This window comes from Scomber scombrus, chromosome 4, assembly GCF_963691925.1.
Source record: "Scomber scombrus chromosome 4, fScoSco1.1, whole genome shotgun sequence".
NCBI lineage: Eukaryota > Metazoa > Chordata > Actinopteri > Scombriformes > Scombridae > Scomber > Scomber scombrus.
The window spans coordinates 4,019,505-4,039,803 of NC_084973.1; the positions used below are offsets into that span (position 1 = coordinate 4,019,505).

Here is a 20,299-nt window from a genome sequence, read left to right on the forward strand (position 1 = left end):
AAAGGGCTTCTGAGAAAGACAGCTTTCCTAGTGCTTAAATAGGGGAAGCCCCTACAGTGGACATTTACTGCTGTATGGAGCTCTCTCAGGCTGGATGACAGCTGTGATTTGCTGTATAATATCTGCCCTAATAAAAAAATAAGCTATGTAAAATGATTATTATAATAGTTTAATGATTATTATTCCATAACAGTATGAATAAGCAGCTATAGCAGTGAGTGAGTGAGTGAGTGAGTGTGTGTGTGTGTGTGTGTGTGTGTGTGTGTGTGTGTGTGTGTGTGTGTGTGTACATTTGCAGGTCTGCTCCTGCTATTACCTTTCCTGCCTGTAGATGGCGCATGTCGTCATGTTATTGGCTACAATAGCCACGTCTCCCCCGCCTCTTACCTCTTCTCAACCAATGAACAGAGGCGCAACCGTGACGCCTTCAGTCATCTGGTCTTGGGGTGATTACGTGTAGCTCACCAACTAGCAGTTAGCTTGTCAGACGAGACGGAACAAGCTATTCGTAACGACTGACACAACGACACATATTTCCGGAGTGTATACAGAGGAACGGAAAACACACAGTTACTGACGACCTGAGAACACGTCGGAGGAATATTTTAACCGAAGTTAATATGGTAAGTGAAAGGCGAGTTCATTGCAAGCTAACGTCAGCTAACAAGCAGTCGGTGGTGGTAACGTTAACTCTCATTGTTATGGCTGGAGGAGCTAGCTGGCTGTCAAAACTAGTAGTACATAGCCAAATGGGATTAACACCGATAATAAAGCATAACAGAGCAGTTACACTGAAGCTATTTCTGACCTCACTTGTCCACACATGAAGTGCAAGGTTGAGTTTAGTAGTCGGGATACACTGTGCAGTCATAGGAACAAATATAGGCTGATAAAGAATCTTTCGTTTCGATTAGTTATCCATTAATCTTTTTTTTAGGGGTTTCGGCTTTAAAAAAACACTTGTCTTGCGGTACCTTAAATATTATTTAAAAAGTGTGGTTCATTATAAAAGAAGCAGTCTGGAGGTTGTCATCTGCTTTGAGTGACACATTATCAGCTTAATATCAGAAGCATTGTCATCCAGCCACAGTGGCATATTATAGAGTTAGATAAAGGTAACCAAACCAATCAAATACCTTGAAATGACAGCTAGTTTGATTGATAGAGAGAGTAGCCAATCACAACCCAACTTTGCTGTCATTTATTAATAGTTCAAAACTGCTCCTCATTGTTATCATGAAGGATGTGTCAGCACTCCTTTCTGTCACTATTACATTCATACTACACAGGATAAGAAGAGTAGGTGTTGATCTTATTGTGAGGCACATGATATCAGTGTGACATGTGACTGTTGCAGACAAGCAGCCACTGTTGTCAATTTTGGCATCTCTTTTTTCCCCCAGATGTAGCAGAATGGAATCCCTGCCACGGTCTTCCTACGAGCGACACTGCAAGAGGTCACGTCTCAGTTCCAGCTCTCAGAACGAGGAGCCCTGAACCCCCATGAGCCCCGTTACTCGCCAGAAGTTGCTGTTTGCACTTGTAAAGAGACACTGACAGTACAGACAGACATGTTCGCCAAGTTGAAGAAGAAGATCGCAGAGGAGGCCGCCACGGCACCCAGGAGCGGTGTCCGTATACCCCGCACCATCAGCAAGGAGTCCATCACTTCAGTGGGGGCGGACTCCGGGGACGACTTTGTAAGTGACCGTAACCATTGTTGAAGGTTTCATTGCATTAGAATAAAGCATTTATTACATACCATTAGGGCCTGACTGATACTGGATTTTTGGGGCCAATACCAATATTAAGGAGTAAAAATGTTCTGATATCGATATATCAACCGATAATTTTATATATGAAGAATATATACCTAAACATACATTTTTTTGCTTTGATCTCTTAAAAACACTTGTGATAAAGATATATAATGAAAGCATGATATTTTACCAGTTGACGATTTACTGTATAAAATGACATCAGTGCACTGAAAAAGTTAACTGCACTATGAGTTTAATAATTATAAAGAACTATAACTAACTAAACTAATTGTAACTAACTAAATTAAAAAAAAAAACATGTATGTATATATTAAAACTTGACTTAAGAAAAAGAATCAAATGTACATTAAATGCTCCCTATATAACTTGATAAAATATCGGCACATATAGGACAACACATAGGCCAATGCTGATATATCTGTGATAGGTCAATATTGGCTGATAATATTGGCTGACTGATAAATTGGTCGGACTCTACATAACATTAATACGTTTACTTCTCTTTGGCTCTAAACTACTATGCAGATTGGGCTGCGATAACTTTAGTTGTTTTTAATTTAACAGTTTGCAGAGCAGTTTTTTTTTAGAGAGAGATATTGTCTTTTTTTTTATTCCACACTTTCAGATGCCTACATTACCCATGTGTCAACTTGATAGACAGTCTTGATCAAGGCTGCATTAGTACCCCCAGGGACCCCCATGGGCACTGAAGCTCATGTCCCCCAAACAACTTTATATGTTATTCTGATTGGATAACGCTGCTGTCAGAAGGAAACGTTGTAACTCATATTTAAACTCACATTTAACTCATTTGGCTTTGGATGTAGTTCTGTCTCCTTTCATCTCTCCTTTTCTTTTTTTATGCTGTAGTTCCTACCAGAGTGAACATCATATGACACAACTTTATTTTCCTTCTTTTTTGCTCTCACTGGATTCTTGCAAGCGTAACAGGAATTTCTATTAACAACCAAAACTGTATCCAATGAGAGCAAAGTGCCTCTTCTTCTACAGCTGTTAAAGTGGTTTCTATCTGTCTAACACAAATAAAAACATAATATTTGAAATGAAAAAAGCTAATTCTAAAGTTAAGTCTGTGAGAATATTTAATAAATAACTATTTATTCTCTCTATATTCTCTCTCCTGCTCCTGAATCTATATTTGCTGTCATTTCAGAATGTGCCTTAAATGTTTGTAGATGGTGTGTGTGTGTGTGTCTGATATTTAGGCCAGTTGTCTACATGCTGGAGATTGTCTGGCAGCTCTGCCAGTTGATGCTGATGGCCGGGGTCCAGCTGCATTAGTAATCCCCCCCTTTGGCTGGATAAGAGCCTTTTACCGCTTCCCTCTCCTACACATAACTGAGCTCCAGGGACCATCCCGACGTTCAACACCCCTGCCAGACATATATAGATGTGATCAGCACTACATCTCTCTCCTCTCAGCGACGTCCACGGGGGAATAAATAGCAGCGTGATGAGATAAATAGGATAAATAATTTAAACTGTGATATGAATACTAAAAACAGAATTAGTAAGAAGTGAAACAGTCACAGTTGAGCATGAAATCTGATTTTAGTCTACAGTTTATTTTTCAGTACTTATGGTGAAAGTTGCTTTATAATGTAAGACGAGTGATAGACGGTGATAGACAGATGCTTTATCCAATCACCTGCCCAGTATGTTTTGAAGTCCCCACACTGTAACTCCCAGTGCATATATGGTTTTAATGGGAGATCAGGAGAACAACGTTTCGAGCATGCTGCCCTTCTTAAGACTAATAGATCATGGCTATAATGGTTTATAATATAGCGATGAACGGGTCCTCGCTCCCCCATGCATGTCGGGCTGTGGCTCAGTGTACTGACACATAGACATGTTCAGGGCGGGACCCTCATCATACATAATACATTTGGGGCAGATTGGACAATGTATGTCGGTGTAATGAGGACTTCCTGTTTTATGGTAAAATCTCGAAGTTCGCCGCACTGCCACGCCCACCAGGTATAACGGAGGTGAAAGATTTTGATAGCTTTTCATCTTCAATATCTTAAGATGATACTGAGCAAATTTGAAGTCAGTGGACTCAAATCTGTAGGAGTTCGTTAAAGTACGGGGCGTGGGAAATGGCAGACTGACTTCCTGTTGGACATAGAGTATGAGTTCAAGATACTTTTTTGTGTGTCTTTACATGATACATATGCATACAGAATTTCGTTTGTCTACGTCAATCTGGAGCGAGGGGCTCAATTTTCTTAATTGGCATAGGTGGCGCCGTTGAGCCATGAGTTTTCAGGCATGTTTATGCCACCAAAAATGCACTTTGCACTGTTAGTGCTCAGGTCCTAATGACATATGATAAACAAAAACAGAAATAATGTATATATACACCCATACAGTTTTCCAATCAGTTTCCATGGATGACTGTGTGTCAGGTTAGGTGAAAGTAGAAACACAGGGGATATCATTCATTTTGTCACAATGTAATAAAAGCAGTCTGAAAAACTACAAACATGTTATTAATGATGTATTTTCCTGTCCTGTCATTGGTCACTCTGATTTTAATCTGTTAAATCCTGTAAATGACAGCAGTGCCCTCATAGACATCCTTTTCTTTTATAAATGTTCACCAGTCAGGCAGGTAATGGTGGGTGTGACTGACATTGTGATAGAATAGTGATGACTTACTGGGCTGGTCTCTTTTGTATTGAGTGCATGCCACACAGGCAGGGCACTGATACTGATTGTTCAACTCTTAAGACCAACCAGTGTAACATGAAGCCCTGTTTGTATTCTTAACCTGTCTTTGTGTTCTGCATATTTTTATAGGGTTTTTTCCATGTCCATATAGTTTTAAAAGAGAAATGTTACTGTCATCTGCTTCTAGAGGAAAATCCATATCTGGTTAAGCTCTTTTCTTTGGAGCCAGACTCCTGAGGCTGTAGAGCAGTCTCAGTTGCACCCGGTTGAATAATTTAGTGTTGTCCAAGTCACTGAGTAGCAATACAGGCTGCTGATATGTGACACTGTGTTTTTGCTACAGTGTAAACTCAGCAGTCTGGAAGCTGCATTTTACCCAGCCTGTTTAGATAGAAGTGGTGCCACCTTCCCTTCCTGCAGCCAGTTTTTATTATCCAATGATTAGACACATGATATAGAGGGAGTAGGCAGGAGAAGGATGTTTGCAGCGGAGTAAATAAAGTGTTATACCTCAAGTGTTTCAAATGTTACAGATTGATTATCTTTGACTTTTAAATTCACCAGGGTGAAGCGGCTGAATATCAGGTGCTACCTAATACTCTAATACTGTGTGTGTGTGTGTGTCTGGCCAGGCGTCCGATGGCAGCAGCTCCAGGGACGACCTGCCCGCCCAGCTCCTCAGGAGGAACGATCAGATTCGGAGGCTGGAGGCCAAGCTATCAGGTGGGCCACGCTGTCACACCGATGATGCCGCTGCCTCTGTTTTAAACAGCTGGAGAGACGGAGCCGGCAGATTAGAGGATAGAACAGCAGTTGACCGTTAAAGCCGGGCACAGCTTGTACCTGCGTTTATCACAATTTCATAACGACTGGATGACGTAATCCCATCAGAATCTGATCAAATGACCAACTCATGATCGTCACCTCGTAAGAAGTGAAACAGTGCCAGTTAATGATGTAATGAATCAGTAAAGTTGTGTACTAGTTTAAAAACTCAGTATCTCACTTGTGTCTTTGCAAACTGCAGTCACACCCACGATGAATAGGATCTTCAGTTTACAAGTACCAGACCATGAGAAAATGATGAATATAGGCCTGTCAGTGTGATCACACAGGACCAACCAAGATAAAAGAACCGTCTAAACAAACTTAACACATAACATATCAAATATTGGATTAAACGCTGGTCTTGGTAGTGAAACTTGAACGCCTAACTGTCTTTTTCAGAAGAATATGGCTAAGTCCTGAAGGCAACCAGTTAGAAAGCTGGAATATATATAAATGCTGCTGTCAAGGTTGTAGAGAAAATCTACAGTAAATACAGTTAACAGTACATTTAGAGTAAATCTGTACATTTCCCCACTGCAGGACTAATAAAAGAATATCTTATCTCATAGGAATATCCTATTTATCTATAACTGCCTTGCCTCTGTTATTGAGCACATAGATAGATAGATAGATAGATAGATAGATAGATACATAGATACATAGATAGATACATAGATAGATACATAGATTATCAAAGCAGCCAGGTATAGTAAAACACAATAAAAAACAACAAAGATACAGTGAAATACAATAAAAAGCGACAGAGAAACATATGGTGCATAGCAGAGGTTCAGTTCACAGTTTCAGTATGTTAAACTGTGCTTTAGTTTTTATGTAACACCACTACAAACATTTCACAAGCCTGTTTCCTCAAACACTTTGAGTTTAAGTTCAAGTCAGCTGGTTTTTAATGTACTGCAAGTGTGTCTGAGAGCCAGATTCTTGCTGGGTAAAAATGACTATACCAGTACCCATCCATGTACTCTTAAAGTGATACTGAAACCATCTGAGTACTTCATTCTATACCCTTTCCACATTTAGTGCACTTGCTTTCATCCAGTGTAACAGGCGTGTAGTGTAGCCACACTTTAGAGTGTTTAGGTGGCATCATGGCACGTTAACTCAAATTCACGGCGACTTCATCACAGACGGGTTGTAGCTGCTGTGGGAGTGGACCAATCACATGTCGCATTAAATTGAAGAATGCTTAATTTCTCAGTTTACTGTCATAGGACACTAAAGAAACCAGGAAATATTCACATTTTAGAAGCTTGGACATTTTTTCCTTTAAATTTTTTTTTTTCTTACATTATAGTAAACAGCAGTTAAGAAGGTTCTACCCATGCTAGCAATGATCTTTCTCACTACTGGTGATTGTTTTCATGTCTCAGAATGAATGTGATAATTAATTGATGTTTCAGTGTTTTCTGGGTGTGTATTTAACGGAAAAAGTCATATTTGTATTTGTTTCATTGAGTTTTATCCCTCCTCTACTCAGTATAATAGCTCCTTTTCCCTTTTGGGTGGCGTATATGACTTGACAACCCCTGTAGAAAAGGTTAAATGTCGCACATTCTCCTGCGGCCTTTTAACCAGTATGGTTTTCTCACATAAGAAAATCATTAGCAGTTTTTCAATCATGTTTTTCCCTTTTTTGTTTTCTCCCTCTCCTTTTTGCTCACTCTCTCTCCTGCCTCTCCCTCTCTCTCTCTCTTTACCGTCATCTGCCTTTGTTTTTGTGTGTGTCTGTGTGTGTGTGTGTGTGTGTGTCGGTGTATACTGTCGGTGATACCCCATCCCGTCACCTTGCCCTCCCCAACACTAGACTACGCTGAGCAGCTACGAATTATGCAGAAGACCAAGGACAAGCTTGAAATTGCATTAGAAAAGCAACAGGATTGTACGTACCTCTACTCTCCTCCTCCCACTTAGCTTCCTTCTCTCTCTCTTTCTTTCATCTGTCTGTCGGCTGTAACAACCGTCACCTAGCGCACCATCACTTCTTTCCCATGAAAGGTTTTTATTCCAGATGCTAACATCACAGGGTTTTCGAGGTTTGCTTTGAGAGCGCTGTGGATGCTTCTTCTCTTCTTTATATCTAAAAATCCACCCTCACATCTTTTCCACTTTGGTATTTGTTCAGCACTTTGATTTAATTGAGTTATTTATGTATTGCCTTTTGCTTTGCTGGTGTCTCCACTTTCCCTTTGACTTTAGCTAACAGTTCGTATGTGATGTCAACTTATTGCTTTCAGTTAGAAGTATGTGTGCAAGAAACGTAAACTGTATCTTGTAAATTAGGCCCAGACCGATACTGGACTTTAGGGGCCGATACTGATATTAGTGAGTTAAAAATGTTATTATGTTGCCATAATATATTACAGTTTAACATTAAACTTTAATGTATAAAATGACTGAAACAGTAGACTCCACTGGGAATTAAATAATTATAAATAACAATAAATTAAATTTGAATTAAGAAAAATGATCAAATATGAATAAAATGCTGCCTATATAACTTTAAAAAAGATTAAAAATATCGGCACATATTGGAAAACATGTACGCCAATACCGATATATGGCCTGGCCGATATCAGTCGGGCTGTAATGTAAATGTATCTCATTGGTGCAGTGATTGCATGTCTTATAGCTGTGTTGCATTAATACCAGTGGAGAAACTGGCATGTGTGCCTCTTATGATGGGTTTCACCTCATACCTCTGATTGTCTGTCCAGCCTTGTTGGGACTTACTGTCTTATACTGTATTTATGATCCTAAGGGAGAATCTTAATAATTCTGGTGATCTAATTGGCATGTCGTCCATGATATTTCCTGAGAACATTCAAGCTCCTCAGAGAATGAACCCTTCCTATTTTTGATTGTATGATCCAATCCCAAACCAGTCCCTACCCAACGACTGAACTCTTGCTTTTGTAAGTTGTTTCGTCCGTTTTCCTGTAGCACGTGCACTTCCCGTTTAAGGGTTTCACGGTCCACTTACATTGTAATTTGATTGGGACGGCCCTTAATATGGTAAACCTCCTCATGAGCGCCCAAGCGAAGGGGTAGTGGATAGGATGAAGGGATAGGGGCTGGTTTGTTTCTCACAGGATATCTCACAATCAGGCATAATCCTTTAGGTTAGAGTGAAGCTACAGTGTTTTCCTCTCCTCTTAAAACTCTTAGAGTAGTAGTAATATCAGTCTGTTGTTGGCTCACAAGGAATTTGAGCTCTGTGAGGTCTAATGAACAGTCCAGCTTGTTTCTTACATTACTTCAGGGTGGATTTCTCTTCTTTTTTCTTAAATCTGCAAATGGCTACCGCAGTGTCAGCTTTAAACAAAGTGCGTCTTTTGAATTCTTTTGCCATGCATTGCTTGTCTCTGCCTATCTCTGCTTCTCAGATGAGCGCACTTCTTGATCGGACTCTAACTTTCCGCAGCTACTAACGTTTTTCAGTGTCTGTGCTGTTTTTTTGTTTAAAAAAAAAAAAAAAATTCCGTTCTCTTCGGTCGCGTACAAACCTCTGTGTGGTTTCCATCTTTCCTTTTTCTTTTTCTTTCTGTCTCTCCCTCCTTCTCTCTCTGTTTCTTACTTTTGCTTCCCAGCATCTATAAAGAAATTTCAAGACCAGAGTGAGACTCACCAGACCAGCAGAGCCAAAATGGCAGAGGGGATGACTTTAGCGCTGGAGAAGAAGGATGAGGTAAACGCTACTCTACTCCACTCTACTAACACACATGGGGCACAGCGTTAATTTGTAGCTGCCTTCCTCATCATTTTCTATCTGTTTTCTGCAGGAATGGATGGAGAAGATGGGCGTTGTGGAAAAGGTAAAGCTCTATTGTGATGATAGAAAGATCCAAGATTTAAAATGTGGTTTCTTGACTTGGCTTCAGTGTTGAAACTAGACTGAGTGATTATGTGTGTGTGTGTGTGTGTGTTTGCGTAGGAGAAGGCTGCCCTGTCAGCCCGGGTGGAGGAGATGATGGAGCAAAGCTTGGTGCTCTTCCAGAAAAGGGACGACCTGGATGAACTCGAGGGCTTCCAGCAGCAGGAGCTCGCTAAAGTCAAACACATGGTGCGTACACACAGAATGAACCTGAAACAGCTTTTGAGGTGTGATATCATTCAGCTCGGACTCACAACGCTGCTTCCTAAAGAATGTTTCATAATGATGATTTGTTTCCCAGCTGCTGAGGAAGGAGGAGCAGCTGAGTCAGAGGGAGAAGGAGCTTCAGCAGAAGGAGGCTGAAGCTCACTCAGCAAAGCGAGGACTGTCTGAAACCGGGGATAAACTAAAGACTCTGGAACAGCAGTACGAGGAGAGCAGCAGTCTCAACGCTGAGCTTGAAATAGAGCGGTAAGAATTGATGCAACAGCAGCTTTTATACCATTATAATATGAAATGAAGAAAAGAAGATTAATGTGGCATTTGGAACCTACCAAAAGTAATTTATGATCTAGACATTTTGCATTCGTTATCGACTTTTGTGATGTTTTGAGTGTGTGTTGTTGGATATGTGCAGAGAGGAGCTGCTCCTGCTTAGAGAGGAGGCTGACAAGAAGATCAGTGAGCTGGAGGGAAAGTGCCAGGAGCTTCAGGCAGTCATCCGGCAGATCTCTGAAGACTTCCAGAAGGTCAGTCCTGAAAACAAAACTACACCGAACTCATTAAACGCTGTTCATTCATCAAGCGGATTGCAAAATTTGTATTTTGTTTTTCAGTCACAGGACATGGTGTCATCTTTAGAGAAGTCCCTTTATGATCTGAAGACTGAGCATGACGCCCTCAAGTTGCAACAACAAAAGGTCAGAACATAGAGAACATGTCAGTATTAAAACTGAGATTTGAAAAGTTTTAAGTTGAAAGATGAAGGAGCCAAAAGATGACAAAGGTGGATTCATATAGAGACACTTACCGTTTTGGACACTGAATTACCATTACACCCATTGTAATATATTAGAGAAGCGATCCCTGGTGGAGTTATGAATAAGATAAAGGCATAGATAACTGTAGTTTGGCTCAAACCAATGCCACCCACTCCACATCAATGGAAAGACAGATTTAGTCAATGGAAAAAATAACAGCAAAACGCCATATAAAGACAGGCATGCTCTAAAAAAGATGGACTCCTGTGATTTGTTATTTTAGTTTACCAAAATGATACAAGGTTCTTGAGACAGTTTTGAAATCAGCTCAGATTTATTTATTCTTTTCCTCCTACATCTATGTGTCCATTTATTATTTTATTTCTTTAAGGGGTGACTCCTATAAATAGATAGATGGATAGATAGATAGATAGATAGATAGATAGATAGATAGATAGATAGATAGATAGATAGATAGATACTTTATTCATCCCGAAGGAAATTAAGGCATCCAGTAGCTTATATGACACAAACATACACACATAAAAAAAAAACCACTCATAATACAAAGGAAGTATACATAGTGGAATTGGTGTATTAGGATGCTCAGGATAGAATGTGAAACATGGCAGTAGTGCAAAAAGTGACAGTGCAAGGATATTACCAGTGCAGTTACTGTATCCAATACAGAATACAAATACACAATATAACAATAAAAGAATGTATAACTTCGGATTCCGTAGCTTGTTTCTGGACATGTCTTTTATTGAATATCGTCAGGCTGCTGTGACAGAGGAGGACAAGGAGCGTGTGCTGATGGACCTTCAGAAGAAAGTGACCTCCCTGGAGAGACGGCTGCAGGGGAACCTGAGCCAGGACGAACATCTACAGGAGCTCCTCCAGGAGGTGAAGAATGTCTACTTGTAGTTTTAGTTAATCTTAACTGACAGTCTACAGTCATTTCCAGGTTGTCAGTTAAGCAGGGGACACGGCAGATTAGTCGAAGGCAGCTTTGAAGATATTTAATTGATCACAGTGTAAAAACGAATAAATACAATGTTAAGCTTGCCTTGCATAAATGTCATTATGACTACGCACTGTTACTGAATTATATTGAATCATAAAGAGGGAAATAGAAGCTGAATATCTAATTATCAGCGCTGTTGGTGCATTTTCAGAAGTCCAGCCTGGAGCAGAGTCTGGAGGAGAGCAGAGCAGAGCTGCTGGTTGTTAGGACAAACCACGCTGATACTGTCAGCTCTCTGGAGGCACAGGTAAAAATGCAACTACTCACTAAACCCTCAAGTCCTTGCATCTGTCATCATCATTTCTGTTGATTAAGTAGAATAGCTGGTGGAATATTTACTCATTGTGCTAAACGAGCAGGCATGTTTCCAAAAGATCTGCTTAGAGGGAACGTTTTGGACGAACTCATTAACATTTAAGTGGGCCTTAAGCTATGAACCAAACCTTGCTCTTGCTAGTTAAGCTGTTGTAACTTTCAGGTGACTGAAATAAGTGCACCTTTTATTTATTCCCATTTCCACTAGCATGAATTCTGTCATTTTTATTTGAATCTGGTTTTAGTCCTAAGGAAATGTTGACTGTGACAAAGCTTCTACACAAAAGAAAAACTGAACACATCTCTCTCTCATGTGACCTCAGGTATCCAAAATGAGCTGCAGTATCACCGAGCTGCAGACTCTTCTCCGACACAAAGACGAGTCCTCCAGAGCCTACAGAGAGAGGACAGACACACAAGTAAGCAAGCAGACCCATTGTTAAAGAGGCACTGACTTTCATTATTTAACATGATTTGATACTTACAGTACAGGTCAAAAGCTTGAACACATTTTCTCATTCAAGTGAATGTGTGTCTAAACTTTTTTGACTGGTACTGTAAGTGTCGTGGAACATAAAACATAAAACTGTATGATAATTCTCCATCAGCAACTCCATTATCACCATACTGTGATTCATTTGAGTTCAAAGTGAGTGTCAGAAATTCTCATCATCATATTTGAGATGATAATTGCAGCTACATTTAATTTAACGAGAACTGAGAAGCTTTAATTGACCTTTAATCAACTTCTTGTTCTTTGAAGCATATTTTAAAGGACCAGTGTGTAGAATTTTCTGGCATTTAGTGGTGAGATTGCAGATTGCAACCATCTGAATATCCCACCCCCCTCCACTTCCAAGCCTGCAGGACAACCTATGGTGGTCACAAAAAACTCACAAAAATCTTGAGGCCCTCTCTAGAGCCAGTGTTTGTTACTGTAGAAAGATGGTGATGCAACATGGTGGGCTCTGTGGAAGAGGACCCGCTCCCTACGTAGATATAAAGAGCTCATTATAAGCCAGCAAATACACAAGGATACTTATTTTCTTATTATTTATTGTAGACTAATTAAAACATACATAAGTCCCTTCAGCTACACGCCACTAAATCTTACACACTCGTCCTTTTAATGCTGCTGATGTTGCTCCCAGTGTGGAAGTGGGGTCAGAATCAATCACTGTTCTGTATTCTGTTTCAGATCGCTAACCTGGAGCAGCAAGTCCTCGAAACCAGTGAGCGACTGAAGGGCTCAGAGCAGCAGATCACTGAGAAAGAGCAGCACATGGAAAAACTGGTCAGTCCCAGATATCACAAAATAAGCCAAAATTTCATCAGCCATGTTCATTATATTTTAGAACAGAGATAGGCTTGAAGTTTCTCAAAGTGGTAGAGTAGATGGACTAGATGTAAATCTATGAAATTCTGTCTATGAGCATTTACTGACTAGTAAAATCCTCCGCTAATGGAGAAGAAGGTAAACAAGCAGAACTCTCCTCACTGAAAAATAGAATATAAACAATGACTAAGAGATGCAAAATGTAAGCATATTCCTTAATAAATTATTATTATAAATACAGAATGCATATATGTAAGTAGATAAAATCATATAAAACAAAATGCTTCCATAAAAAACAGTGTGTAGGATTTGAAAATTCCTCTCCATGCTATCATCTGGTGGCGGCATGAAGACATCAGACATTTGATTTGAGCACAAGCACTCACACAGCAAAGAAATCCATTTTCAGAATGTCGTCCAGCACCAGTGTTTGTGTAGAAACATCATGCGTGCAGAACAACACACACCCTTATCAAATACTGTCCTGTTGTCAGTAAACACACGATGTCAGTTACTGAAATGTTATGCTCCAATAAAAATTCATGAGAAAATGACTTTGTCTGCATAATAAAGTGAATTCAGCAACTATGAAAAACCAAACTATCAAATTCAATGAATCCCTGGCTGCTATTTCTCTTCTATTTAATACTGGATCCCAAGATTAGGGAGACACTTTTTTTCCTTCTACATTTATCAGGAAATTTGACTGTGGTGTCTTTTAAAAATATAACATAATATAATATACATTAATGAATACAATAGGCTATTGATCCATAATCTGTAGCCACCTCCTAATATAGAAAGATACAGTGAAAACTTTGTGTTTTTTTGTATGCATGTGTTTAGTAATGCGTTGTATGTGTTTTCCAGCAGGGAGAGTGGAGTGCAGAGAAAGCCTTTCTGGATCAGCAGGTGTGTTTGTTGCAGCAGCAGAGTAAAGAGAAGAGCAGCCGGCTGGAGGAAAACATCACTTCATTAAAGGCAGAAAAACAAAGCATGCAGGACAGGCTGGTATGTCCTTTATCATCTATAACAATACAGTCCATTCATTCATTCCAGCAGACTGCTCGTAAATACTTGACGTGTACTTTCTCTTCCCTGTGCTTGTGTGATAGGCTGATCTAGAGAAGCAGAGGGAGGAGGCCAACTCCTCTCTGAAACAGCGGACAGAAGAGTTGGAGCAGTGCACGGTTAGACCAACTACAACACATTACATTAGACCTTCTTAAATGTATATATTCATATTTGACTGATTTGTAAAGGATGAGAACTCACACATTTAGTATCAAAGCTTGTAAAAGTATGCAGAAATAATATAGACATCATAAATAGCCTCAGTAGCTGCCATAATACATAGCCACAAGCTACATACCTTATAATGAACATTCACTAAAATGGTCAAAACAATAAATAAATAAAGATAAATAATGACTCAATAAAAACAGGCAGTGAGGAAACACTCCTTCATGAATCTGCAAAGAGTAAACATCAGGGGCAGGATAAAAAAGTAAAAAATTCCAAATACCCACACATAATAAAAGATTAATAAAAATGTAATAAATGAATAATGAAATAAAGTGGGTAAAATCTTAAATGTGAATGTGTCTCTGTGTGTTTTCCTCAGGTGGAGCTGGGCAGCCGGCAGACTGTGAGCACCGAAATCGCCAAAGCTCTGGAAGAAACTAGACGACAGAAGGAGGAGCTGCAAACACAGGTCTGTAAGCAAACACACGTCATCATATTCAAAATGATAGAGAGGCACCATATGGGCATACACAAATAATGCAGAGTCAGCATTCAGTGGACTGGACCTTTTATTTGATCACTCACAGATTATAAGACAAAGGACAGCACACCGAGGGCTGGTTTTCATTCTAATGAGAAAGAGTTAAAGTGCCCTCTGGAGGCTGCAGTGGGCATTACACCTCAGTTGTAGAAGCAGGGTAGAGGTTTCTGACTCAAGTTCACCTACTTCAAAGGTCCAAAAAGGTCAAAGTTCTAGCAACACTTGAAGTATACAGAACAGGTTTAATGTTAGACCAATACAGTAGTTCAAAAACGGAAGAAAAAACATTCAAAAAGGCAAAAAAAAAACAATGATGTGCATCCAGACATGTATCTGCCAATTGGGTGTCTACAAACATGTCTTGGTTATATGGTCATGTGACTTCAGGCCAATCATTATTCCAGACAGGCAATAGGGCAAGGGGAGCAGCCGATAAGATACATGGGTGACATCATATTTGGTGCAGAAAAGTACAATTAAATGCGTGGTACTTTGTAAGTGTGTGTAATGAAGTGCTTGTGTGTTGATGTCAGGTTGGAGAGCTGACCACATCTCTACAGACCTCACAGCAGGAAGTGTCCACTGTCAGTGAGAAGCTATCACTGAGAGAGGATGACATCAAAGCTCTCCAGAATGGTACACACACACACACACACACACACACACGTATATGCAAACACACTTTAAATACATAACAGACAAAATATTGCTACCTGAATTTCGTGTGCTTCTTTTTCTACATTTTCACGAAGTGATTACATGAATTCGTCCCCTTTTGGCGCATAAAGCAATCCTCCGTGTAAATATTTGTGTGTTTCAGAGGTGCAGAGTCGGCAGGCGTCGCTGGTCCAGCTGCAGGAGGAGCTGGAGCAGCAGCGAGCCCAGCTGGAGCAGATGGAGAAGGACAAAGACTCACAGCTGATGAGCCTGAAAGAGGAGCTGCTCAGTCAGACACAGCAGCTAGACGGCTGCCAGGCGCGGGTCAGAACCTAGTCTATTGATCATGAGCACTGTTTTGTCTCTAGCTTGTGGCCTATGTTGTTTTTTTCACATTTATTGATAAAGTGACATTCTGCCTTTAATACTATTTGTACCACTTGTATTTAGTACTATTTGGTTAAACATGTATTCATTCATTTAGTTTGACGTGTTCCTTTTAATCTTTATATTCTAATCTCATATATTATAACTTATTTTTCTGCTACGTCTCCAACTCCTATCAGTAATGGTACGTTTGGTTAATGGTCAGTGTGTGTGTGTTCATACAGATCTCGTACCTAGAGGTGGAGGTGGAGACCCTGACGGAGCAGCTTCACAGCCCCGCCGTGTGCGAGGAGGATCAGAACGGCAGCGTGACGGTGGACGACCTGGATCACATTCAGAAGCTCAACAGAGAGCTGGAGCAGCAGCTCAGCGACAAGAACAGGGTCGGCATTACCATCATCATCATCATCATTATTATTATTATCATTCTGTAGTTTTTTATCTTCCTACTGATTTGATTTGTCAATGTTTATTTTCTTCTTCTTTTTAATTAACTTGTAATAAACTTTTTTTCTTATTTATAAAATTTATTTAATTTTATTTTATATTTTTTTATTATAAATCCTTTTTTTTTTTTTTTTTTACATTATTACACTTGTTTACACTTATTTTCTCTTGTTGCTCTCGGTCTCCACTTGTTCTGTCTTATTATCAGCTGGTCAATCAACTATGAAGCACTTTGAACTACATGAACCTGTATGAAAGCTGAAAGTTTGATTGATTAATGTTGAGAAGAAAAGGTCAGATGAAACTTAGGGGAAGTGGAGAAAAAATAAAAAATGAAGGCAGCATGTGTGTGACTGGTTGTTGTCTTACAGACCATCAAGCAGCTGCAGCAGAGACTGGCAGAACTGAAGAGGACTCTACAGAAGGAACTGGTGAGACTCCTGCAGTCCAGTTATACCACCTCAAGTCATTCTAACATTAATATAGCCTAAAAGTTGCACCTGTAAATGAAAACTGAAGAATAGAAACTAATGCAGGACTATTTGGTACAATATTCTCCTGCCCACTGAGTGTAAATAAAGATGAATATTTTATACATCTTTGTTTCTTTGTCCTCTGCAGAAGCTGAAGCCTGAGCCCGAAGCCGAAGCCAAGGAGAAGCTGCCAGAAAGCAGAGCGGAAAAAACAGAGAGGGTTTTTCTGGAGCCACTGCCCTTTTCCAACCTGAGCCCCCCGACTTCCAAAACCCTGGTGACCAACACCTCAGACCTCAACGACTCGCGAGAGATCAACTTTGAGTATCTCAAACACGTCGTCCTCAAGTTCATGTCATCCAGAGAGGCCGAGGTAAGACACAGGACTGTGGGTTTAAAGTTGATGAGTAAATAACTAAACCTGCCTCACAGTCTGAAACTCCCTCTCTCTCTCGCTCTCTTTCTCTCTCTCAGGCATTCCAACTGATACGAGCTGTATCTGTGTTGTTGAACTTCACACGGGAGGAGGAAGACATGTTGAAGCAAACTCTGGAATACAAGGTCAGACTTTTAATTCCACACTTTTTTAAAATACTTTATTTATTGTCATTATTTCATTTTATGCTTCTTGTGCATGTAATACAGGCTACATAGTGATAACAACATTTTTTTTTCAAGTAATGTGATTAGGTGTCACCCAGTGTTACAACATTATAACAATGAACGAACATAGCAGTTAAAGTAAATCAATAAAAAAGAAAAAAACCCAACTAAATAAGGTAGCATATAATCCAGTCTGTATCAATGAAAAAACTGACACCAAAGTCTTTTAATACAGCTTCATGAAACATTGATTTTCTAAGATTGAGGAAATTCATATTAGATTCATTTAAATCATAAATGCAATCAAATAATAATAACTGGTGTTTAGAAAGTGATTATTATTGATAGTAGTAGCCAATTTTATCTATATCTTTGAATTGACCTTTTGACACTTAATATTTAAAGTATAAAAATGTAAGTTATAGCATGTTTATATTTCTATGTTACAGTTTTATTGTAACCATGTATTTTGTGTTCTAGATGTCCTGGTTTGGATCCAAGCCTTCTCCAAAGGGAGCCATCCGGCCTTCAATCTCAGGCGCTTCGACCAGCTGGAGCTGATGGGCGGCAGAGAGAGAGAGAGAGAGAGAGCTGACGTGACGAGGGAAGAAGGGACATAAAGGAGCAGCTTCATGAGGAAAACAGTCCCTCCTGTGTCGGCCGCCATCACAGAGCAGGACTCGTGCTTTAAACTGTGAAATAGCCTCCCACAGCTCTGTGTGTGTGTGGGGGGGGGGGACAGTTGTTTTCTGCTCTGTTGGGGCACAGAAAGGCTGCGCTGTCGTCTGTAAAAATGTTGATTTTTAAAACGTCACGAACGGTTGAAGCAGACGGCATATCTGGAGTAAACTGACAGACGCATCATTTGCTGATTTCCCTACACGGCACAAATCTGATGTTTCCTCGTCAGCGTAAACAGCAAAAAAAGCCAGTTCAGCATTTAAGAAATAACAGACTGAGTCGAGCGGGGGGGGGGGGAAACAGCCCCACTTCTACCCAGAGTCAAACTACACAACTCACACACAAGAAAACACACAGTGAGACTTGGTGCAATTGTCTTCACAGGACAAACGCTACAGCCTTTTATTCTTGAGGGACCTTTTAGCTCGTCACTTGGTTTTTCTTTCATTTTAAATCACACGGGGCTTCTTATTGAAATCATTTTAATGACCTATATAGGATACTGAAAGGTGAGTTAGTATCAGAGTTTATTAAATAGTACCTGACAAAAAAAGACAAAGAATTCACACTGGTGTCAGAGGACTCAAATGAGTCTACTTGTAGAGTTTGGAGCCTTTTTTTTCAAATTTAAAAGGCCATAAAAATGTCAACAACACTCCAATAACTTTCTGTAACTCTGCTGAAATATTAATGATAGCAGTGAAGGAAAGACACTAAAGTACAATTAGTGTCTTGATTAAACAATCAAAGGAAAATGCTGTAATTTCTGTCCAAAAAACAAATATCAACGATGACGTCTGAATCATGATGAGTCAGCATTAACTGGATTAAGTTGAGGGTGTATCTTTAAACTGTCTTAAACAGTGAAATATACAGTACCAGTCAGTTTCACTGGTACTGTAACCGCTCTCATTTCTCTTATTTCATCCCTACTGTCGTTACAAGGTGGTCTGAACTAGAGCCCGAGTGATGCTGATTTTTGAGGCCAATAATGGTGTTTTAGAGTTAAAGAAATTTTAAGATATTCATATTTTAACACAAACATAATATTTCTTCCAATTTCTTTTGGAAAAATCCCTTAAATTTGGCTAAGAAATAGAGAAGTAAGATACTGTATCTGCTGCTAAAATCTCAAACGCCATCTAGTGGCCAGATGATGGAACTGCAACTATTCAACTCAATAACCTTGCATATGTTTGGTATTTCTGCATCGCTTTTTTTTGGGACAAATTCACTGATCTATCTGTAATTTGATCAAATTGTTCGGGCTCTAGTCAGAACAGCCTATTCTCTTTTAAGAATTGAATATAACTGCTTGATCATTGGCCTGTATTTTAAAATGACTGTCATATTGGTATTGGGAGACCCTTAATCTAATCATGACTCTAACCTGAAGCACTTGTAAACACCTGTAGAGCTTTGCTGAGAGACCATACACCCCATGAAAGTAGCACACTCAGTTCAGGATAATAAAGTTTGGAGTTCTGGTGCTGGGGGAACACAAATGACCACCACAGCTGATACAATCTTAACACATAGACTATTTTCTGTCCTTTAACACCAAAATGAATGAGTCTGGCTGTGTGTTTGGGTATTAATTCTAATGTGATAAAAAAGAAAAGAAAAGTGAATGCTCTGTAAATGATGAAATGAGAACGTGCTCTACCTTTACCTGCCTTTGCAAATGTAAATGAAAGTACATTCCACATGTTTATTTATATATATAGAAATATGTACATACTGTATGCATTGAGAACTTTATAAATCAGTGGATGTAAATGGTTTGATGTGACCAGTTGCAGTATTTATCATCATCATCATCATCATCATTGAACTGAACTAACTTATGTTTCTGTTGGCTTGTCACTCAATCTCACTGTCCTCTTTCCTCTATGTGATCTCAGTCACAACATGAAGAGATTCTTTTTTACATCAGTCCAGGTGCTCTGCATGGCTGCTGCTGTTAAACTGCACTGTCAGTCTCTTACAGTACTTTTCATTTCTACAAACCTGAAGATCCTGCATTTGTAATCACTCCAGGAATATGCATTCAGTACAATTCAAGTAAAATACAAACAGTAGTATCTGCTGATTTCACTATATATTGAGATGTAGGAGTGCATCTTTCAATGCAGCACTGTCATCCTATAGTGTTGCTAACGACACACAATCAGCCAGACTCCACTGGGTAGTATATATACTGTCTCCATGAGAATCAAACAAAACCGTGCACTTTTTTTTAAAACCTGATTGATTCTGCTGTGTCCAAACCCTGAAACACAACTGTACAATCACTGCAGCTTTTCTGTATTTTTTCGCTTTTAAGGATTTAACAACTGCTGCCACTACAAAGGTTTAATTTTCCCACCTTTATTAATAATAAATCTGAAATGATGAAAATAATAATAA

The 20,299-nt window shown here is 39.5% G+C and overlaps 1 protein-coding gene across 1 annotated transcript; it reads left to right on the top strand.

The window, feature by feature from the left end:
• Positions 1 to 471: 471 nt before the first annotated feature.
• On the top strand, positions 472 to 19,672 carry golga1 (golgin A1). The gene is made up of 24 exons (XM_062417714.1): positions 472 to 623; positions 1,404 to 1,700; positions 5,111 to 5,201; positions 7,132 to 7,206; positions 8,915 to 9,012; positions 9,107 to 9,139; positions 9,259 to 9,387; positions 9,500 to 9,669; positions 9,836 to 9,947; positions 10,035 to 10,118; positions 10,959 to 11,084; positions 11,357 to 11,452; positions 11,844 to 11,939; positions 12,719 to 12,814; positions 13,727 to 13,867; positions 13,972 to 14,046; positions 14,481 to 14,570; positions 15,176 to 15,278; positions 15,463 to 15,623; positions 15,911 to 16,069; positions 16,505 to 16,564; positions 16,755 to 16,979; positions 17,081 to 17,167; positions 17,690 to 19,672. Exons 2-24 carry the CDS (start codon positions 1,572 to 1,574, stop codon positions 17,768 to 17,770), a joined length of 2,517 nt encoding a protein of 838 aa, XP_062273698.1. The 5' UTR covers positions 472 to 623; positions 1,404 to 1,571; the 3' UTR covers positions 17,771 to 19,672.
• Positions 19,673 to 20,299: the final 627 nt, after the last annotated feature.

Excerpts from the sequence above, each read along its gene's own strand:
- golga1 (XM_062417714.1), top strand. The coding sequence starts at position 1,572 with ATGTTCGCCAAGTTGAAGAAGAAGATCGCAGAGGAGGCCGCCACGGCA. Across the intron at positions 9,388-9,499 it reads TCGCTAAAGTCAAACACATG|CTGCTGAGGAAGGAGGAGCA; the intron begins GTGCGTACACAC and ends TTTGTTTCCCAG. Across the intron at positions 16,980-17,080 it reads TGTCATCCAGAGAGGCCGAG|GCATTCCAACTGATACGAGC; the intron begins GTAAGACACAGG and ends TCTCTCTCTCAG.